Raw genomic sequence first — 19919 nt, 5'->3', positions numbered from 1 at the left:
CAGTCCTTTCACTCTTTCCCCTCAGCCTCTTCACAGTTGGCAGGTGGCAGTTGCATGAGAGGTGTGTGAAGTCTGCAGTGTAGAGAGTGAAGAGGAAGAGAGCCAGAACTTTTCTCTGCAGGGCCCCCATGCTGCAGAGAACCGTGTCCGACTCACATCCTCACATACTGTGGTCAGTCACTTGTATCCACGATCTCATTGTTTTGGTCACCACACAGAGCCAATAGAGCATTGGAATCAATTGACAGTAAATACTATCTACATCAACACTGGAACTTTTCATAATTTGTGTGTATAAAATCAGACAAGAGCAAATTGACTAACCTTCACAATCGAGAAGATAGTCTGCCCAGGAACTCATAGCCTTCTCTTCCTGAGCCCTCCTGTTGCTTCCCTGTTGACTAAGTTCAGACTGGAACAGATTTTCCATCTCTGCAGCAGACAGCTTCACATTGGCATGACAGAGAGCAGGGGTCAGGACCGTCGGATGCTGCTGCAGAGCTGTCAGAAACTGCAGACTTTCAAGTCCAGCCTTGAATCTAAAATACAATTAACAGATGCATGCAAAGTTACATGTGCATCATGTAGAAGTAAGTAAGCAAGAAAATGGGACAACAGTAACACGTTTTTTCATAATTATTTTAGCGACAACAATGAAATACAAAAACCTACCTTTCGATTGCAGTGTTGTTCCTGTGGATGATGTACCACTTCAGGTACTCCTCTACAATCATTTTTTTTTCTTCACATGACCTGACATGCCTGAAGCACCCAGCAGTCTGCAACATGGCGCTGTTCCGTACCATCAAGTCCTGAAGGATCTCCAATGAGGGTGCATTCTGAATCTAAAAGAAGAGACAACAGAGTCCCACACATTTAAAATATGACAAGTAATTATAAAAAAATGGTAATGCCAGGAGGATATCTTGACCAGAGGATCTGGTCAGCTACATCTCAGGGCAGACCACTCTCTCTTTACTCTCTTTACCTATTCTAGAATTTAACACCCTTCTATCAAGTGTCCTCATACCTCTTGTAGGACTTTCCCTATCTCCTCATCTGTAATGTCTCCTACAGATGCCTTGAAACTGGTCTGCCCTGAGATGTAGCTGACCAGATCCTCTGACAGAAAATTAGGACCAGTTCCGCCATGTACAATGGACACAGCAATCATCTTCCCTGCTAAATAATACTCATCCTCCCTGATAGCTATCCAAGGAAATGCAGAATAAAGAAATATTGAATCAGTTTACATATTTAAAAACACTGCATGGTTGAAATACGTTTTTTTTCTTTTAAAACATTGTACACAAAGGTCCATCAAATATGGGCCGTTTGTTCAGCTCTTTCATGAGAAGGGAGAGGAATTCTCTCTTGGGGCCACCTGTATCAAGACCTTCCTCAAACTTCCCTTCATCGTCAGAGAATTTCACCAGGATGTCTTTCTTTTCTGAGAATGTTGCCCTTTTGAATCCTCTGACTGCTCCATCCCAGATGTTAGAGCGACAGATGTTAAATCTGCTGACCGCTTGATGGTCAATCTCTAGTGCCAGGTTTGCAATTACCTCAGAAATTGATTGCTGGTCCACCCTGTCATCAGATAAGTCATGACCATGTTACATGGTACACGATAGCAGACATTTTTGACCAGGAAAAATAACAACCACAGTTGAAGTAAGGGTAACTTTTCTCTTACTCTGTATCCTCTGGAATGTCATGACTGCCCTCAACACTGTCTGAGTCATCCTCATGCTCTATTACAATGGGCGCCTACAGCTGAGTATATTTGCTGAGAAACTGACACACACAAGTTTAAGTTGTTGATGTTTTCATATAAAACATACTTGAATTGTAGGAAAGTATAATACCTATAGCACGCAGTTTCCATCACACCTCCTGATGTTCCTGGGCCCTCTTGTGAGTCAGAAAGTAAGACCTGAATCACAAACCATAACAGGGATAGGACAGGTAAGTTGAAGTATTTTAAGTCATGGCTATCAGAGGACTGATTTAGAAAGAAAAGACTATTCTAATGTACACAAACGTGGATTTCTGGGTCGGTGTAACACATTATTTTATGTAGTTTAAGACATTAATTGTGTGACAGTATTTTCAGACAAGGCTAAATGTGAACAATAGACAATGTTTAGGAGCCACAATTACCAGAGCTGCTGAATCAGTGCCTGACTCTCTATCTGCAGGTTCCCATACCTGGAAGTAAAAAACAATATATCAGTGTGGCACTTCAAATTTGATTGACAGAACTAGAGCTGAACAAATTTGAACATACATATTGAATTCTATTATTCTGACTGATAGTGTGTGTGATTTGCAACAGGGGGAATGATCATTCTTACATTATCACTTTCAGTGAAAAACATACAAATTATTATGGTGTGATTTTGCAGGGATCTGCACTTAATAAAGTTGTTTTCTTAAGTTTGTAAAATATGTGTAGGCCAGGACGCTGCAACATTTACCGCTATTTAAAATGCTATTTTGGCACATGTTTAATCGTAAAAATATGGCTTCTATGTAAAATCTAGAAACATTTTCACTTCCAGACAGAACTTACAATATAAGCAATGTAAGACACAACAAATGTAGCACTCACTAATGTATCAGCTGCACTGAATTCTGCAGAATTGAATCCGATGAGTCAGATTATGAGTTGGTTTCCTGAGTTGTGAAATACAAGAACAGGTATAAGAGGATTTTAGACTACTCAGAACAACAGACAACTGTTCTTGACAAACAAATCAATTTAAAAAGCTCTTCTTGGTTGGTAATTCATTTCACAATTACTTACAAGAGGTAAAGAAATCTTCAGCTGTACAAATGTACACTGTGATACGTTGGTAGGCCTTCCCCACTGCCTCCTTGTACTCTTTTAGAGTGAAGGGTATTTCTGTTCCTGGTATATTAGTTATCTTTGTACCGTCAGGGAAGAGCAATATGTAGGGACCACCATGTAAATTTCTGTGGAAGGTCTTCAGTTTTTGCTCAGCAGCTCTCTGCAATTCGTCAGCATCCAACTCTGGTCGCATTAAAAGGGGAAGTACTGTTCCTCTTACAGTCTTCAGTACACCATCTTTCAGCTGCATAAGGCCTACTGAAATCTACAGAGAAACATTGAAATAGGCGACTGTTAACTAGTTCAGTGACACTATAAATACATGACAGAATGGATTGTCGGCAAATTATTAGTCTATCTCAGCAAAAAAGTTACCTTAACAACCTTCAGGTTGTCTTTTGATGGTGCTTTTTTCTTTTTGAAAGATGCTCATCTCTCCTTCTCTTTTAGACTCCGGAAAGTCTGAAATGACTCCAGTGCACTTTTTCCTGTAGCCTCTGCTTCAAATAAGAGTCCAATCAATCGTCAATGAGAAAGAACAGAGAGACATACAGTGTTCTCACCCATACTCATAAGGTATAGAGAGTACATTGCCTAAGCCTAATTCAAAAAAAGAAAAAGAAACATTACCTCCACTTGTGCCAGGTTTGTCAACATCAACATCACACAGGAATTTGATGTCCTTACCACATGAACAGCAAAAGGCTGGTTTAGAAGGCAGCTGGTGTCCACAAAAAGGACAATACATTATGACCTGCAACAAAACAAATCAAGTATCATTAGGTTGCTTTGCACTTCAATTGCATGAACATTTTTAAATAACACAATAACACATTTGGAAAGACTAATCAGTACTACTTTCAGCGCTGGCTTAATACAAGGAATATCCCAACATGGATTACAATCACGACATTCCCCACTCACAAGGGCAAGACAAGCCTCAAGCAGTTAAACACGCAAGAATATAGTATGTGTGTGTGTCTGTGTGTCTGCATATATATATATATATATATATATATATATATATATATATATATATATATATATATATATATATATATATAGTCTTGGTTTTTCCCTTTTAAGAGCTACAGGAACTATGTAGCCATCAGTTGTTTCCACTCAGTGTTTTCGTTCCGGACTCTCAGTACCTGTTGTTGTCGTGTTCGCTTGCCAGCTCTGGGGTAGACATAGTCTGTCTGCTCTGGAGTGAGAGTGTGCGGCGGTACATGTAACTGTGTTTTGCTGCATATTCGAGTAAGGTTACCAAACTCGATTCTCCCCCCGAAAGTGGTCTTTCCACACCTAGACACTGGTTTCCCCGTGTTAGCCGAAGCTAACAATACTATACAGATGGAGGGACACCAGCATTCTCCAGTTCAGCTTCATATCAAACCTGGGGCTACATGGCCTAACCATATATAACACACTGAAAAGTGCAGTCACGTAGCGACATTAATAACACTAACCTTTTCACTTACTTTTTCGTCTTCTTCTTACTTTTCTCTCTGCGTCTTCTTCTTCTTCTTCTTCTTCTTCTTCTTCTCTCACATAAAAAAAACATGTGCATTGGCAATAATAGTCCCCGGTAATTCACTTCCGTTGTGGCTTTTTTATTTGCATCGTTGCTTGTTTTATTTGCGTCATTGCTATTTTTTTATTTGCATTGCGGCGTTTCTTTTTATTTGCGGCATGTCAAGGAACTATATTCAACTTATCTTGCATTGAAACATGCATTATGACAACTTAATAAGGTTTATGTATGTTTTTAAATGAAGTGGAGGAGCCTACAAGTGTTTTATTTAGTTTGTCTCAGAGGCTCCGCGGACTGCGGACTTCGCAGCTCCGCTCAGCTGTCTGCAGCTGCTGCGAGAGAAGTGTCCTTCTGTTTCTTCTTCTTCTTCTGTAACCTTGTGTGAATTGGCGGTTAATACAGCATTATCGCGACCTAGTGGATTGGAAGCACATTACACCTATAATAGGCTTTTATTGGGAAAGATAGCTCAAATGCGACCCCCAGTGGTAAAATTAGGTATGTAATTCACAGAAGTGGGAGTTGAAGAACACACAGACAAGGGCCTCAGCCAGACATTCCCAGTTCACGTTCACTACATGTTTGGGTTTACTAGGCCTGTCTGGCAGCCTCTTCCACCATCTGACTCAACTCACCTCCAAGTGGTGAATAGTTGCCAGCTCTGCTCCTCTCTTCACCTGTGTCCAAGACATATGGCCACAGATCTGGTGATACAATGGCAAAGTCAATGATCTTTGACCAAGGGAGTTCTTGTACCAGGTACACTTAGAAACCTCCCCATGCTTAAACATGGTGTTCTTGCTGGCCAATCCATGACTAGTACAGAGGTCCAATGAGTACTGCCATTAGCATCAAGCTAGCAAAGAATGTTACTTCTTCATAATGGAGACGGACATAAATTAAGAAAATTTAAAAACAGAGACTTTTACTTACCACAACTGCAGAGGCTACGAGTTTCATTTGAAACAGACTACATTATAAATGGGCAGTTATTTATTATTCCCTCTGTATTTTTATAGTTTTGAGCCGCTCCCATTGGCCTTGACAAAGTTAATGCATTGCATCATCATTTCAAACTCAACACTTCATGCATCGGTTTCAGATTAAAAGCCCCTTATAACTTCTGTTGAGAGAAACCCTTCATTTTCTAAATAGGCCTTTATTGTGAAACATTTGCAGGAATTCAGTGGCTTGCAAGTTTGTGTATGGTACTTCAAATGTTTCTCCTGCCATCTGTTGGCGCTTTTTTACATTACTACAACAACATTTCAGCTGGCACATGAACAGACACAGTGACTGAAATAATAGTAAAAGTAATAAATATAGGACAAGAATAACCCAATTTTTTTGTCTGTTAAAGTTATTTCAGGGGATTCTTTCCTTATCTGAATCTGAATCATGGATCCAGGGACAGAGGGTATCATATGCTGTACAGATTGTAAAGCCCCTTGAGACAAATTAAAAATTAATTGACTTGACAAGTAATAGTTAAAAGAAGGGTCCAGCAGGCGGAACATAGAGCTGTGGAACTGTGTTAGGGGACACCTGCTGCCTTCCTCACCTGGTCATTGAACACACGATTGAGGAAAGTTGGTGTCTGTTCATCTCTTATTGGAGTGCTCCCCTTTTCAGGTATGAATCCCATATATTGATGTTTATTTGTGTGTGTGAGAAACAAATGTAGTTGTGAAGGACAGTTTCATATTTTAGTTTGGTCTGTTCCATAAACTAAGGTGGTTATTTTCATGACACCATGAATAAACTACCTAACCTTCATTATACAACAGTTAGTTCTGGCCCTGCAATCTGATTGGTCGAGAGACAGTAAAACCGTGACGATATTGGAGTACAACAACACGGTTATTTCACTGTGTATGTATCACTCCGCCTCACAGCTGATTGCAATCAACAATCAAATCAAAACTGACGGTTAGTGTCAGTTAGGTCAGCAGTTGCGTTGTAGGCTAATTGATTCATCCACTGTCAAACAGCCAAAAATATGGATTTATTTTATTAAAACCTCTCGCGGGCGAGATGGGTCACTTTATCAGCACCAACATGGCCCATGTCATTGTGCAGGGTCTCTAGCACCCTCGGTTTCAACTTCTCAGGGAGGACGAGCTGCTTGTGTGTTTCAGTCTGTCGGTAGAGTACGCCCTCATCCACCTCCAGCTTATTCCATTCATACAGCAGTCTCCTCGTCTCTCTCCTCATGTTTCTTTTGTCTGTTTCGTTGGGAGTCCAGTTTTGAAGTTTTAAGGAAACAACATCATCATTGAGATAACAGGTAACCATACACCTTTTGCCTATCAGCTTTGCTAGGCGATTTCCTTTTCTTGCTCTGTGTTTCAATGTTGTCTCGTTCTTAGTTGGAGTCATGGAGTCAAGGCTGGTTACTCTGACAGGGGACTCTGGTTCTTGTTCAGTCACTGGTGGTCCCTCCCCAGTGACCCCATCGCGTTTCCGTAGGCTTAGCCTTTGACAGGCAGCCGACGGCTCTGTGCCCTTCCTGGCCACACTTGAAACAGTGGTTGCAGCTTGCCGTCCCTTGTGCTGTACATGGCTTACATTTCCCTTGTGGCAGATTTGGATGGTTGCACAGTATTCACTGAGTTGGCCTGTGGTGACTCTGCAGTGTTGGCCATTGGGGTGAAATCCTTCTTAATAGTTTTTGCTAAGGCTGAAACGTGTGCTGTCAGTTCATGTATAGCTGTGTGATTTGCCTCGACTTCAGCTTGAGTTTGAAGAACGCTGGCTTGGACTTCTGCAGGAGGCTGGACTGCATGTTGTTTCTCCCCTGGCTGTGTGGCATTGACTGACCGTTTTGGTTTTGTGTGGTTGACCTAGGCGTGCCTGTCTCTCAACCTCTTCACTAACGGACATTGTCATTACCTCTAAGATAAAATCATCAGTTACACTTGGGTTGGTGATGAGAGGTTTAAGGTCTCGCCTAATTTATGCATATTTCTCACTTATTCCCTGATACAGTGAGTGAAGAAACACCCCATGGACAAGTTTGCTATCATACTTGAACTCGGAGCTACCTTGCTGAGAAACAAACAGTACTTTCTGCTTTAGCCCCGTTAACTGGTACATGAACTGTTGTGGACTCTCTCTGTCCTGCTGTTTTGTATTGCTAAGCTCCTGAAATAACTCTGCACTACTCTTGTCTCATAAGTGTGCTCTGAGAAAACGCTTGAGCTCAGCTACAGTTAAGCCATCTTTGGTCATCAGCATGTCTCTGAACGTACCAGGCTTGATTATCTTAAGGACAGTACGAATTACCTCTGCCTCTGTGAAATTCTCAGATAGCCCTTCAGAAATCTGTTTACACAATGAGCTATAACTAATGTCAGAACCTGAGTCAGAAATATGTCCACTGTGTATCTTGAATCCTCTATGAGGCAGTAGTGCTGTGACATCTGTCAGTTTTACAAGACCAGTTACCTGATCAGCAACCACTGGTGTTGGTGCTGTTTTACCCATTACTGGTGCTACCACTACTGGTTCAGTCTCTGAACTCATTGTTCTCTTCATCAGTTGCTTGGCCATGTCCATCAACTGCCAGTGGTGATTGCAGTTCATCAATGAGGTCACGAAAGACAAGCAGGTGAACCATCCCTTGGTCCTCGAGACTCCTTAGTCGTTTACTTCTCAAAAAGTCAACGATAAAGTCAAAGAGTTCCACTTCAGTCGATTCCACCCCTGGCAAGTCTTCTTCCACCTCATCTTGGCACGATTCTGCAAGCTTGTAGAGTAGGTCTCTGTTGGCAGAGCTGGCCAGCTGATGAAGGTGTTGCTGAATTTCCCATGGCAGGTCCCATAAAGCTGTCACCTCTGGATCTGAAGTCTGAGGCTTTGTTCATCGGCTCAGGAAACAGGAAATCAGGATCACACTTTTCTGGGATGATAAGCACTGGTCCAGCAGGAGGCACCAATCCCAGACGAGCCCCCAATTGTTGCTGGCCTCAGGCCTAGGGGTACCTGGGCCGGTGACAAACCCTCTGAATGTAGAAACAAAGAGGCAGAAAACTTTACCTTGCGTTCAGCTCGGCTGCAGGATTTATTCTGCTTCAACAGAAAAACATATTTCACAAATACTTCTTCCCAAAAGGTAGTTAACAAAATGCTCAGTTTAGTATCAGGTAAGTTACGGTATCAGAGATATCACCATATCTTCAGAAAATACACAAGTGATCACTGTATATGTAAATACATCGAAAACTGAAGCACAGTCAATCAAACATAATATATAAGACCTAAGTGTCCTTGTTCTTCAGTTGCACTTAAATTACATATTCACCTGCAGAACAACAAAAACCCAAATTCCTCTCATTTGGTGGCTGTAAACATTTTCTCTAATTTGACTCTTTCATCACATTACACGTGAAACAATATACCGCTTTACAGTGAGTCATATTAAATTTACCTCTGATATTACTCATATCCTGTTATCACACATTCACAAGTCACTGTATTTAATGCTATGTCTCTTTCAAAAGTCAGCAACAAAATACATATACAGAAACAGTTTAACAAATGAAAAATACAGGCATCAGCACTCAATATATCTTCACATCAGTAACAACCCAAAACAGACCCATTTTGCGTGTCTCCTTAGCATCTCTATTGTACTGTTTACATTACTTTACCCGTTAGCAACAGGTCCGCTAGCCTAGCATGGCAGTATCAAGCTAACCAACATTTATTTCGACACCTTACTGCAAAACCACTCAACTCTGGATGCTGCACGCTATCAACAGAGATTCACCACACTCTTTTCACTTATACTGAGGCATATACATGTGATTTTGAGGATTATTGACCCACCTGAATGTAGAAACAAAGAGGCAGAAAACATTAGCTTGCGTTCAGCTCAGCTGCAGGATTTATTCTGCAGCGCCTGCCTCTAAGAGGTTTTAGGTTCCTCCAAAGCTCTATGCGCCCTCTAGTGACCTGTTTGAGCATCGCATTAACACGGTAACCAGTACAGTACAAAGAAATTGGCATTTAATCACTGCTTAAGACACAATAAAAATTTTAAAAAATGTATGGGTGTCTGTTTTTAACTCATTTTAACTCATTTAACTTATTGTTTTAGCCATTAACTATGCCCCAATGAACTGTTAATATCTTTTTATGCAATTTTTAAACTCCTGAATATACACTTTTACCCCTTTACACTCTGTGCCTAATTATGTCTGTTTTCCACATTTTTAACCCTTTACAATAGTAGTACCAGATAAACATGGGGGGTAGTGCATTTTCAGCTTGCAATGCAATGCAGCATCTGGCCAGTGGAAGAAATTAGTGGTGGAAACAAAATAAGTCAGTTACATGTAACCCTAACCTGTTCCTGTCACTTTAAGATAGTGTTAAATGTATCAAATAGGAAATGAGGGTTGACTCTGTTCTAGGTTCGATGAGGCCCATACAGAAATCTGATATATGGCCATATATTTAAATAACATATATAATATTGGTGTCCATATATGTCTTTCACCAATATGTGAACATATATTGGTACATATATCTCTACTTATATTTCTACATATGTGGAACATATATTTTAAAATATTACAAAAATGGCCCTTTTTATATATGGAACATATATGTGGCACATATATGTATGGCATATTCAGCACATATATTTTTCAAACATAGATGTCACATATATTAGTATAGCATCAATGTTGGTATATGAAATAACAATATATTGCTTATCATATGTATTTGACTTATATGTCAAAATAAGACATTTCCATACATAAGTAATATATGTCATATCTTAATATTGCAAAGATGGCTACTGTCATATATGATATATTCAAATATGACCCATACATTTCTCCGAGATGTATGGGCATCTGGGCATATATGATACTGACATCAAATTAGATATTACTCTCAAAATAAGACCAGTTATTACACATGTCAGTTTAAAGGGATTCTTTGTTGTTTTTTTTTTTCAACCTAGACCCTATTTTTCCATCTACTTTTATCTAAATGAGTGGTGGGGTTTGCAATATTTGCAATTGCTCCTGTACGAAGCGAGTAGCAATTGCAAATATTGCAAATCCCACCACTCATTTAGATAAAAGTAGATGGAAAAATAGGGTCTAGATTGAAAAAAAACAAAGAATCCCTTTAAATTTGATAAAAATGATTACATGTTGACAGTTAAATGTTTAAAACCATAAAAAATACACTGTAGAAATGCATAGCTTTCTTAAAACTTTTAATTTATTTATTTTTGAATGTTACAACAACAAAACATCACACCTGAGTGCAGCAGTGATTGAATCTTGAAGTATCAAATATTTGAATGAGCGAACATTGAAAGAAACAGCTTAATTTGAACTTGAACTGAAATTTCAAACTTATCAAAATGTTTTAAGCGTCAGAAGACTCACTCTCCTTGCTCCTCCTCCTCTTGGCCAAATGTGCCCTTATCTCAGCCAATTTAAAATTCATTGCTGTTCCAATGGCTCCCCGAGTGGTTGCTGGATGCCGGTCCATCACTGCATCTGATGAAATGCAGAGGAATTACGTCATACACTAAACAGGGTTAAGTTTAAAGCTTCACCACAAAGAACACAAACCAGGGCTTAAAGTGGGAAAATTCCTGTGCCTGAAACCTTTTAGAGGCTGACGGTGCGTATGGGGGACAGTGGGGTGCACTTTGAGAGTATCAGTCTAGTATCAAATCAAGAAGCTAGTGACCAGGACCAGCCTAATATCTTTGGGGTCCCTAAACTTGAAGTCTAAGCCTATGTGGCTGCAACTGAATATCCTGTCCCAGAATATTCCCGCGCCTGAATTCAGGCACTGTGCCTGAGAACTTTAAGCTTCAGTCATTCAGGCTAGGGACATTTTTATTCAAGATATTGCCTCCTACTGACAATGACCACTAGATGGCACTGCTTGCACCTAAGATCGCCTTTCTGCATGGGAAGTGTGCGAAAGACTTTAGAAATAGGACTGTGCTGTATGTGCAAACAATAGCCATGCTCACCAAAGATTGCCTTCATTTTGACTTCATCTAAGGCCTGGCGTGCCTCTCCTTTCCCGCCGACCTTGGCTTCACCACCTGAGGGAATGTAAGGAGAGCTGTGAAAGGAGAGGCTGGCCGTCTTCTATTCCACATCCATTACCGCCATAAATACATATTAGCATCTCATCAGAAATAAAGGAAAGCAAGGAAAGGAAAGTAAAGGATCAGAGAAAAAACAGATTTCAAAGCACAACAGTTTAGGACATGCAAGTCTCAAGACTTACAGGGATACTTTGGTTTTTTAAAACCTGGACCCTATTTTCCATCTACTTTTATCTAAATGAGTGGTGGGATTTTCAATTGCTCCTCGCTTCGTACAGGAGCAATTGCAAATATTGCAATCCCACCACTCATTAAGATAAAAGTAGATGGAAAAAACAAAGTATCCCTTTGAACTGACATGTAATAACTGGTCTTATTTTGAGAGTAATATCTAATTTGATGTCAGTATCATATATGCCCAGATATCTCGGAGAAATGTATGGGTCATTTTTGAATATATCATATACAGGCTTGGGGAGTAATGGATTACATGTAATAGGATTATGTAATCAGGATACAAAAAAAAGATAACAGTATTCCATTACATCACAGAGGAAAAAGATGTAATCTGATTACAGATACATTTAGCAAAAATGGGGATTACTTTGCAGGATTACAATTTTATAATACATTTGGAAAATAAAGAACGATATACTACCTAAACTGACATAAACTTATACTACTAAAAGTTTATGTCAGTTTATTTGAAGTTTGAGTGTCAAGTGTGAATAACATGATGTTGCTTAACAAAGTACATTTAAATGTACATGATTACTGATATTAATCTGAATGTACATTTGCACAAAAAAGGAAGAAATTGCTGAACAAATAATTAATAAATCTAAATCATAAAACATCATATTAGGCAAAAATTTCACCATATTTGGTACTGAAGTATTATTGTAGTAATTGGATTATGTTACTGATTACATTTTTTAACGGGTAATCAGTAACTGTATGGGAATACATTTTTAAAGTAACCCTCCCAACCCTGATCATATATGACAGTAGCCATCTTTGCAATATTAAGATATGACATACAGTGTATATTACTTATGTATGGAAATGACTAATTTTGACATATAAGTCAAATACATATGGTGAGCAATATGTTGCTATAGATAAAAGTAGATGGGAAAATAGGGTCCAGGTTGAAAAAAAAAAAACAAGGGATACTTGTTGTTTTGCAACCTGGCCCCTATTTTCCCATCTACTTTTGTCTAAATGAGTGTTGGGATTTTCAATATTGGCAATTGCTTCTGTACGAAGTGAGGGGCTGCAGCTCCAAAATTGTTTCAATGTATTACAATGGGGCAAGTGGCAAATGTCACATGTTGACATTTGCCACTTGTCCCATTTGATTACATTGAAACAAGCTTTGGAGCTGCATTTGTGAATTCAAGCAAAACAGAAACTCACATATTGAGGTGATAGCGGGATCTCACTGGCTGGTGCCGGTCTTGCAGTCATCTCTTGGACCTGCTGGCTTATCTTTGGAAGCTCTGAATCAAGGGGGAAACAAACAAAAAGGTAAGATGGGGAAAGAAAATTTTGTCTGATCAAATTTCATCATATTGACCTTATAGTCACGGGTTTCAAATGTAGTCCTAGACCTGCTATGTTGGGTACCACCAACACAGGTGTTTAAATCTGTTTGATTCACACCTGTGTTGCTACCAAACATGGCAAGTGTATGACTACATTGCCAGCTCCAAAGCATGAATTGTTATGATCATACCACTGAAAACAAAATTCTTGAGCTCCTGCAGCTCGTGCCGAAGAAGCTGTATCTCTTCTGTAGCCTTATCTTTCTCTGACCCCTGGCGCTGGGATAGGGAGGCTGCAATCTGCTGGTGTTGGAGTTGTTTTGCCACAGCTTTATCCTAATGATGTATGATGAAAGACACTCAAAGCGTTAGCAAGTGATTTCAAGCAAATAGAAACTTGACTTCTAACAACGCTACAAATAACGCAATTAAGCTAGTTAAAGGGATATTCTTTTTTTCAACCTGAATCCAATTTTCCCCATCTACTTTCATCTAAAGGAGGTGGGATTTTCAATATTTGAATTTGCTACAGTACAGAGTGAGGGACATGCCTGCCTGCATGCCAAATCTCCCTGCATCATGGGAAACGCTTCCTCCTCTTTCACACAAAAAAAGACTACACAAAAGATTAGGGGGCACGGACACACACACACACAGTAAAAAAAAAAAAAAAAAAGTTGCAACTCTAACATAAAAAAAAAACAGGCTGGAGTTGTGTGTGTCAGTCAATAAATGTTTTGTCATCTTTTGTCATCAAAAGTCATTTGTCAGTGTTGATTTTGTTGTTGTTTACAAGAAAACAACTGTACAGATGTTGAGGTGTCACTAAAGCAAAATTATAATGGAGCCAATTGTACTGGTGCACCTGAAAATGACGGCCAACACAAAAACCTCTTTTTCTCAAGATTTTGGTGCCAAAATGGCTGTTTGGGCTAAACTAACCCATATACAACAGCCAATTACTCAAGACTGGAACAGTTAGAAACACAGTTTTTTTGCTGGAAAGTAGAGACTCTCTTCTTTCATTTGATGGGTTGAATGTGTATATAATAATAGTACATAATATATGGTGGGTCTAAAAAGACCAGTCAAAAAGCTGGAAAATGCCTGGCAAGCTGGAGGTAGCTGGTGTGAAAATGGCTGGCAGTGAAAGAGGTAAATTTGAACATATTTTAAGCTGAAATACTTGCAGAGATCCCCCAGCAGCAGAAACCATTAGTGCATCTCATGGTGAGACACCAGTCCGTGCGTAATTACACGCGGCACAGCGTGCAACTTTATTGAAGATTTAAATTTCCAGACACGCCGACAGGATCAGTCAGGATCTACTGTCAATTACTGCTGTGTGTTCTACACATCCATGAGATCACAGAAATTATTTCACAAGTTTAAAGTTTAATTTTATTTTCCCTGGAAAGTTTCCTCTGTCCTGTCAAGTTTATAAGTGCTTAGATGTCCCACTATAATTGCTGCAGTCACATTACTGCGCGGATGGAAACGTTAACAAAGCAGCGTCTCATCTTTACAGTAAATAGTTGGGTCCAGGTTGAAAAAATAAATGAATATTAGCCTTAAGTTTGCTTCATTTTAGCTCACCTTGTTGTTGTTGCGGTTAACTGGTGCAACCTTTGTTGGTGCATCCTTGGTTGGAGGGTCATCAAAAAACTTCTTGGGGATGCTCTGGCGTTTTGAAGGACGATCGTCTTCCTTGTTGTCCTCCTCATTGATGAATTCATCAGAGTCTTCCGTAACGGACGGATTATACGTGCTCAGCGTTGATTCCCTGTCTGCAGTTTAAAACAAAATTAAGTTAATCGTGACCAATGGAGTAACATTATCCTAGCTAATGTAGGTACATTAATTTTGGCTAGCTAGCTAGCTAACATTAGGCATTTTGTCCAGTTTGATGTAAGTGCCAGCTGCATTAGCTTGCTAGCTAGCTAACGTTAGCTACTTAGCTAGGGCGAACAGAAAGCTGTCCGAAAAATGTGTAACATAACGTTAGCTAGCTAACGTTATGTTACACGTGTATTTTTCGTTATGAACTGGGGACACGACTGAAAGTACTAGCTAGCGTTAAGTAACATTAGCTACATGATATTCTAGCTAACACTAACGTTACCCACCTGCAATTTTTAGTACTTTCGCCATGTAAATGGGAAAGCCGCCTTTTGGTGCCCTTCCCGTGCCCCATTCCACAGCAAACTCATCCCCGCGGGTGATTTCTCTGTCTAGGAATTTGTTTTCATCAAAATTACTAAACTTCTTTGTGTTAACAACACTTCGTTTGCCATTATCACTACCGCCACACCACTGAACCAGGGCATACATAGCTACCGGTAAAAATGACAAAAATGTCAGTTTGAAATTGTAGCTGATTGCTATGCGTGAGGGCGGGGGACCTCGCCCTCGCGCATATTATGTTATAAATGTGACAAGCGGAAAGCATGCTGTGTCTTCCACCAAACATTTTTTTACAAGTCATTTGATGAAATTAGGAACAACATCCAGTTTCACCATGTATGTGAAAGGTGCACACTCTCAATGGACATTGAGGGAGACAATGTCATATGTAGTCATTGTCAGATTACTTGTAACACTAATGATCACATGAAACAGGGTGGTTTCTTTATAGTATTTCCACTTACACCCCAGTTGAAGGACATCATGGAACAAACTGATATAGTTAGTCAGTTGACAAATAAAAACAGTGCTCACTCTGGCCTGTATTCTGATATCACGGATGGTGACCTGTACAAGAAATGTGTCCAAAGCAGTCAAGCTCAATCTGCTGTCCATATAAACCTTACATTAACTTTTAGTTTTGATGGTGTACCAGTATTCAAGAAGTCGGCATACAGTATTTGGCCCCTTCTATACACAATCAATGAGTTGCCACCTAATTTGAGAGCAAAGCATGTCATGTTGTCAGCATTATGGTGTGGTTTTGAAAAGCCAAATTGCAATACAGTCTTGGCACCCTTTGTTGAGGAATGCAATAAACTACACCAAGAAGGATTTGACTGGATCAGCACAGATGGGGTTTGAAGTGTCAAAAATCGGTGCCTGGAAGTGGGCCTGTAGGCTCCCGACCTTGAACCTCTTGTCTCTTATCAGTTGTTCTCAGATGTTGATTTGGTACCTTAGGCTCAGCTGGCAAATACTTAAAGAAACACTGGAAACAGGCAAAGTCCGATGCAATCAAGTTTAATGTGTCAACAGGCTTTAACACATACAACTTAGCGAGTCAGACTCTGGAGTGTGACTGAAAACCTGCTCTCAGAACCCTGGCTTATATGCTGGTGGAGATTCAAATGAGTCTCCACCTCTTTTTGCTAATCTTTCCCTCTTAAGTCCAATTCTATTGGTGGAAAACCTTTCTTTGTGTCCAATTCTGATTGGGCCCATTTTTAATGGTGTAATGCAGCCTGGAATTTCCCAAGTTTTCCACCCTTAGGTTTGGTTTCGCTTTCACTCTGTTTTTAAAAAACGTGAATTTTGGGGACTTTTTATACAGTCCTCAGTGCTCTCATTCATACAAGTGAACCTTTAGAATACAATATGTGAATGTGTGTGTGTATTACAACATTTGAGTATGTTTCATCATTAACCAAGACATAATGTGTTCTTTCCGGAGGTGCATACAACATGATTACATAGTCTAGTGCTATGAATACTTTGACACATACAGCAATGTTTTTATCATAATTAAATGTAGATCAAAGAGCTTTATAATGCCTTGTACATAAAAAACATGATTATATAAGTTTCTTAATCAATTTATACATCTTAACTTTACTGCTTGATTTGTTGGTACAAACTTTTACACTACAGGTTCATGGCAGATCAAATGTGTTTCCACTGGTTGCTGTTTGCGACTCAGTAGTGAGGCCTATGGTCCAAAATGTAAAGCAGTTCAATGGCGAATTTGGCTGCTCCTATTGTTTATAATAATGTAATACAGAACTGAGAACTCATGCTCAAACAATGGAATTTGCTAACGAGGCTGTAGCAATGCACACCCCTGTTAATGGTGTAAAAGGACCATCTATTCTGTCTGCATTACCATCTTTTGAGATCATACACGGTTGTGTACCCGACTACATGCATGCCTGTCTTCTTGGTATAGCAAGGACATTAACAAGTATGTGGGTTGAAAGTGACAATCACAAACACCCATGGTACATAGGAAAACGCATTCCAGAGATAGATAGCACACTTCTGCAAATCCAGCCCCCCTCATGTGTGTCCAGAGTGCCTAGATCTTTAAACGACAGAAAGTACTGGAAAGCACATGAATGGTTTATGTGGCTTCTGTATTACAGCATACCTACACTTAAAGGGATTTTACCAGATCGCTATCTGTTGCATTGGGCAAGACTTGTGAAGGGTTTAGCATTGCTCCTGGCTGAAAGTGTCACCCCACAGCAGATCTCAGATGCAGAAATGTTGCTCAGAATGTTTGTGAGGGACATGGAGAATCTCTATGGTACAGCTTACATGTCCTACAATATCCACCTTTGCCTTCATATGGCAAAAAGTGTGAGAGACTGGGGTCCCCTATGGGCTCACTCAGCTTTCATATACGAGTCATACAATCAGGACCTTCTTAAAATGATCAAAAGCACACAAGGAGTTCCTTTGCAAATAGCAAGAACCTTTCAAGTTCAAAAGGCTCTGCCAATGTGTGCCAAGAAAACTCTAGCTAATGCCTCATCTGAAGTTATTGAAACCTTTGAGGATTTGGTACAGCAAAGGCGGGTACAGCATGCTGTTAGATGTGAGGAGGTCACTTCACTAGGGGGGACTAAGAAAGTGGAACCCAATCTAGAGGACTACCTAGCCCTTCACAATGTGGTAGACTATGTAAAGAAAGATCAACAGGTCACTTATTGTGATAGAGTGGTTCTAAGAGGTGAAGTCATTCATTCCTGTAGAAAATCAAGAGAAAGGAAGAGGAACTCTCATGTCGTCACACTTACAGATAACAGTCCTTTCATGGTTGAAACATTTGTCATAGCTTATCTAGGAAAAGGAGAATCGTGCTATGCCATCGGTCAGTATTTTGAGGAAAAACGCCACAGTTTTTTTGCATCCATGCTGAACCCACACCATTTCATACCAGTCGGAAAAGTTCTTGGGCACCTTACAGCTATACCTGCCTCGTCTATTCGTATGAAGTGCGTATTTATGGATACGCCAAAGCTAAGGGTGAACTATGTTTTTACATTCTTGAATAGATATGAATCCATAACCTGAGACACCTTTGACAGTGTAGTTGTCAAAGGCTGTAAGCAAGCCCCCCCCCCCCAACTTTATATTTATCTATTAGTTATTTATTTTACTTGTGCTCTTTGTTTTATATTTTGTATTGCACATGGATTACATTTTTGTACATGTAATAGATGAGAGAGCACATGCTGTTTCATGATTTAAAATAAAATAAAAATTGATAAGTAAATGAAATTGCATTTATTTTCTACACCTTACTTCATAAGTATAGGGGATACTTTCTCTTAAACACTTATGGTCTATATGTTTGAACATTTACTTTGGAATGCATCACAAAAATCCATGGGCTACATACATGTTTGCACATTTATACTGTAATGTATGTCATTAAAATATGTAGACTACATGTTTGTAGAATTATTCTGACATGTGTCAAGAACAAATATGTAGACTACATATTTCAACATGTATTTTTGAATGTTTGTCATAAACAAATATCTAGATTACATGTACGTTTTTTTAAAAAAATATATATTTTATAAACAAATATCTAAACTACATGTTTGCACATATATGTAATCAAAAATATCTAGTCAACAAATTTCAACAATTATTTTGGAATATATGTCATAAACAAATATCTAGACTAAATGTTTGAGCATTTATTCTGAAATATATGTTCTAAACAAATATCTAAACTACATATTCCAACAATTATTTTGGAATATATGTCAAATACAAATATCTAGACCACTTACTTTACCATATATTTAGAAATATATTTCAAAAGCAAATATCTGTTTTACATGTTTGCACATGTATTTCAGAATATAAGTTTAAAGCAAATATTGCAATTGCATATATGTACATATATCATAAAATATTTTGGCAAATATGTCACATATATGTACATACATGGCCATACCTGCCTAACTGTTGAATTAGACCTACAATATCCACCCCAAATACCACACACACAACAGACTGACAGTTTTAAAGGAGATATATTGAACCCAGTAAAGATTTTTTTCCACAACACAGTATCTCAATGAAAAAAATAGATTGTGAGTAAATTGTAAACAAAAGTGAGTACTGGGTTAAAATACTACAGTACCTTTATCCATTCAAAATTGGATTCACAATACACAGCTCTATTAAGTACCTTTGTTGTACCACAACTGGCCAATCGAATATTTCGAACAAAAATAAAAAAAAAACCTCTCTGAGATCTCAGGTATAAAAAAAAAGAAACTGTCCCAAAAGTTCAGATGAATAGAAAAAAAAAAATAAATAACCCATAAAAGAACAAAATGAGTGCACTCAGAAAATCCTATCACCCTCTTTCACAGTGAATGTCCAGGGGGAGTATTGCGATGGGGAGGGATATGGAGATGTGAACGTGGATGACCCCTTTTCCAAAGGTGAGTGACAACCAGGATGGAGATGTAGATGGATGACAGCAGAAAATGGTGGAGGAACCAAGGACCCAATGAAGGACTCTAAAAAGAAACCAGCCTACACATCCATGGAAGATAATTACTCATCTAGCACTTAATAAAAGTCTATTTTGATATATATATGTAAGCAAAGTTAGTGCTTTACAGTGTCCATTTTACTTTTTTTCCACAAATTCTTAATAGCCATCATATCTCACAG

The 19919-nt window shown here is 39.1% G+C and overlaps 1 protein-coding gene and 1 pseudogene across 1 annotated transcript; one reads left to right on the top strand and one right to left on the bottom strand.

The window, feature by feature from the left end:
* Positions 1–319: 319 nt before the first annotated feature.
* On the bottom strand, positions 320–6602 carry LOC117272180 (G2/M phase-specific E3 ubiquitin-protein ligase-like). The gene is made up of 5 exons (XM_078172845.1): positions 6409–6602; positions 1310–1590; positions 1031–1209; positions 673–845; positions 320–539 (listed from the first exon to the last, which is right to left on the bottom strand). The coding sequence occupies exons 1-5, from the start codon at positions 6600–6602 to the stop codon at positions 320–322; spliced, it is 1047 nt and encodes a 348-aa protein (XP_078028971.1).
* Positions 6603–15414: 8812 nt separating this feature from the next.
* LOC144465037 (uncharacterized) lies at positions 15415–18290 on the top strand (annotated as a pseudogene).
* Positions 18291–19919: the final 1629 nt, after the last annotated feature.

This window comes from Epinephelus lanceolatus, chromosome 12, assembly GCF_041903045.1.
Source record: "Epinephelus lanceolatus isolate andai-2023 chromosome 12, ASM4190304v1, whole genome shotgun sequence".
NCBI lineage: Eukaryota > Metazoa > Chordata > Actinopteri > Perciformes > Serranidae > Epinephelus > Epinephelus lanceolatus.
Note: the sequence above shows the minus strand (reverse complement) of the source record. Positions and strands in the feature narration are given on the sequence as shown.

What these genes read in the sequence shown, in the direction of transcription:
- LOC117272180 (XM_078172845.1), bottom strand. Translation starts at nt 6,602, where the DNA reads ATGAGGAGAGAGACGAGGAGACTGCTGTATGAATGGAATAAGCTGGAG. An exon ending in ACCCATCTCGCCCGCGAGAG is followed by an intron (nt 1,591 to 6,408) that starts GTTTTAATAAAA and finishes ATCTGATGACAG; the next exon opens with GGTGGACCAGCAATCAATTT. An exon ending in TAGGGAAAGTCCTACAAGAG is followed by an intron (nt 846 to 1,030) that starts GTATGAGGACAC and finishes CTCTTCTTTTAG; the next exon opens with ATTCAGAATGCACCCTCATT.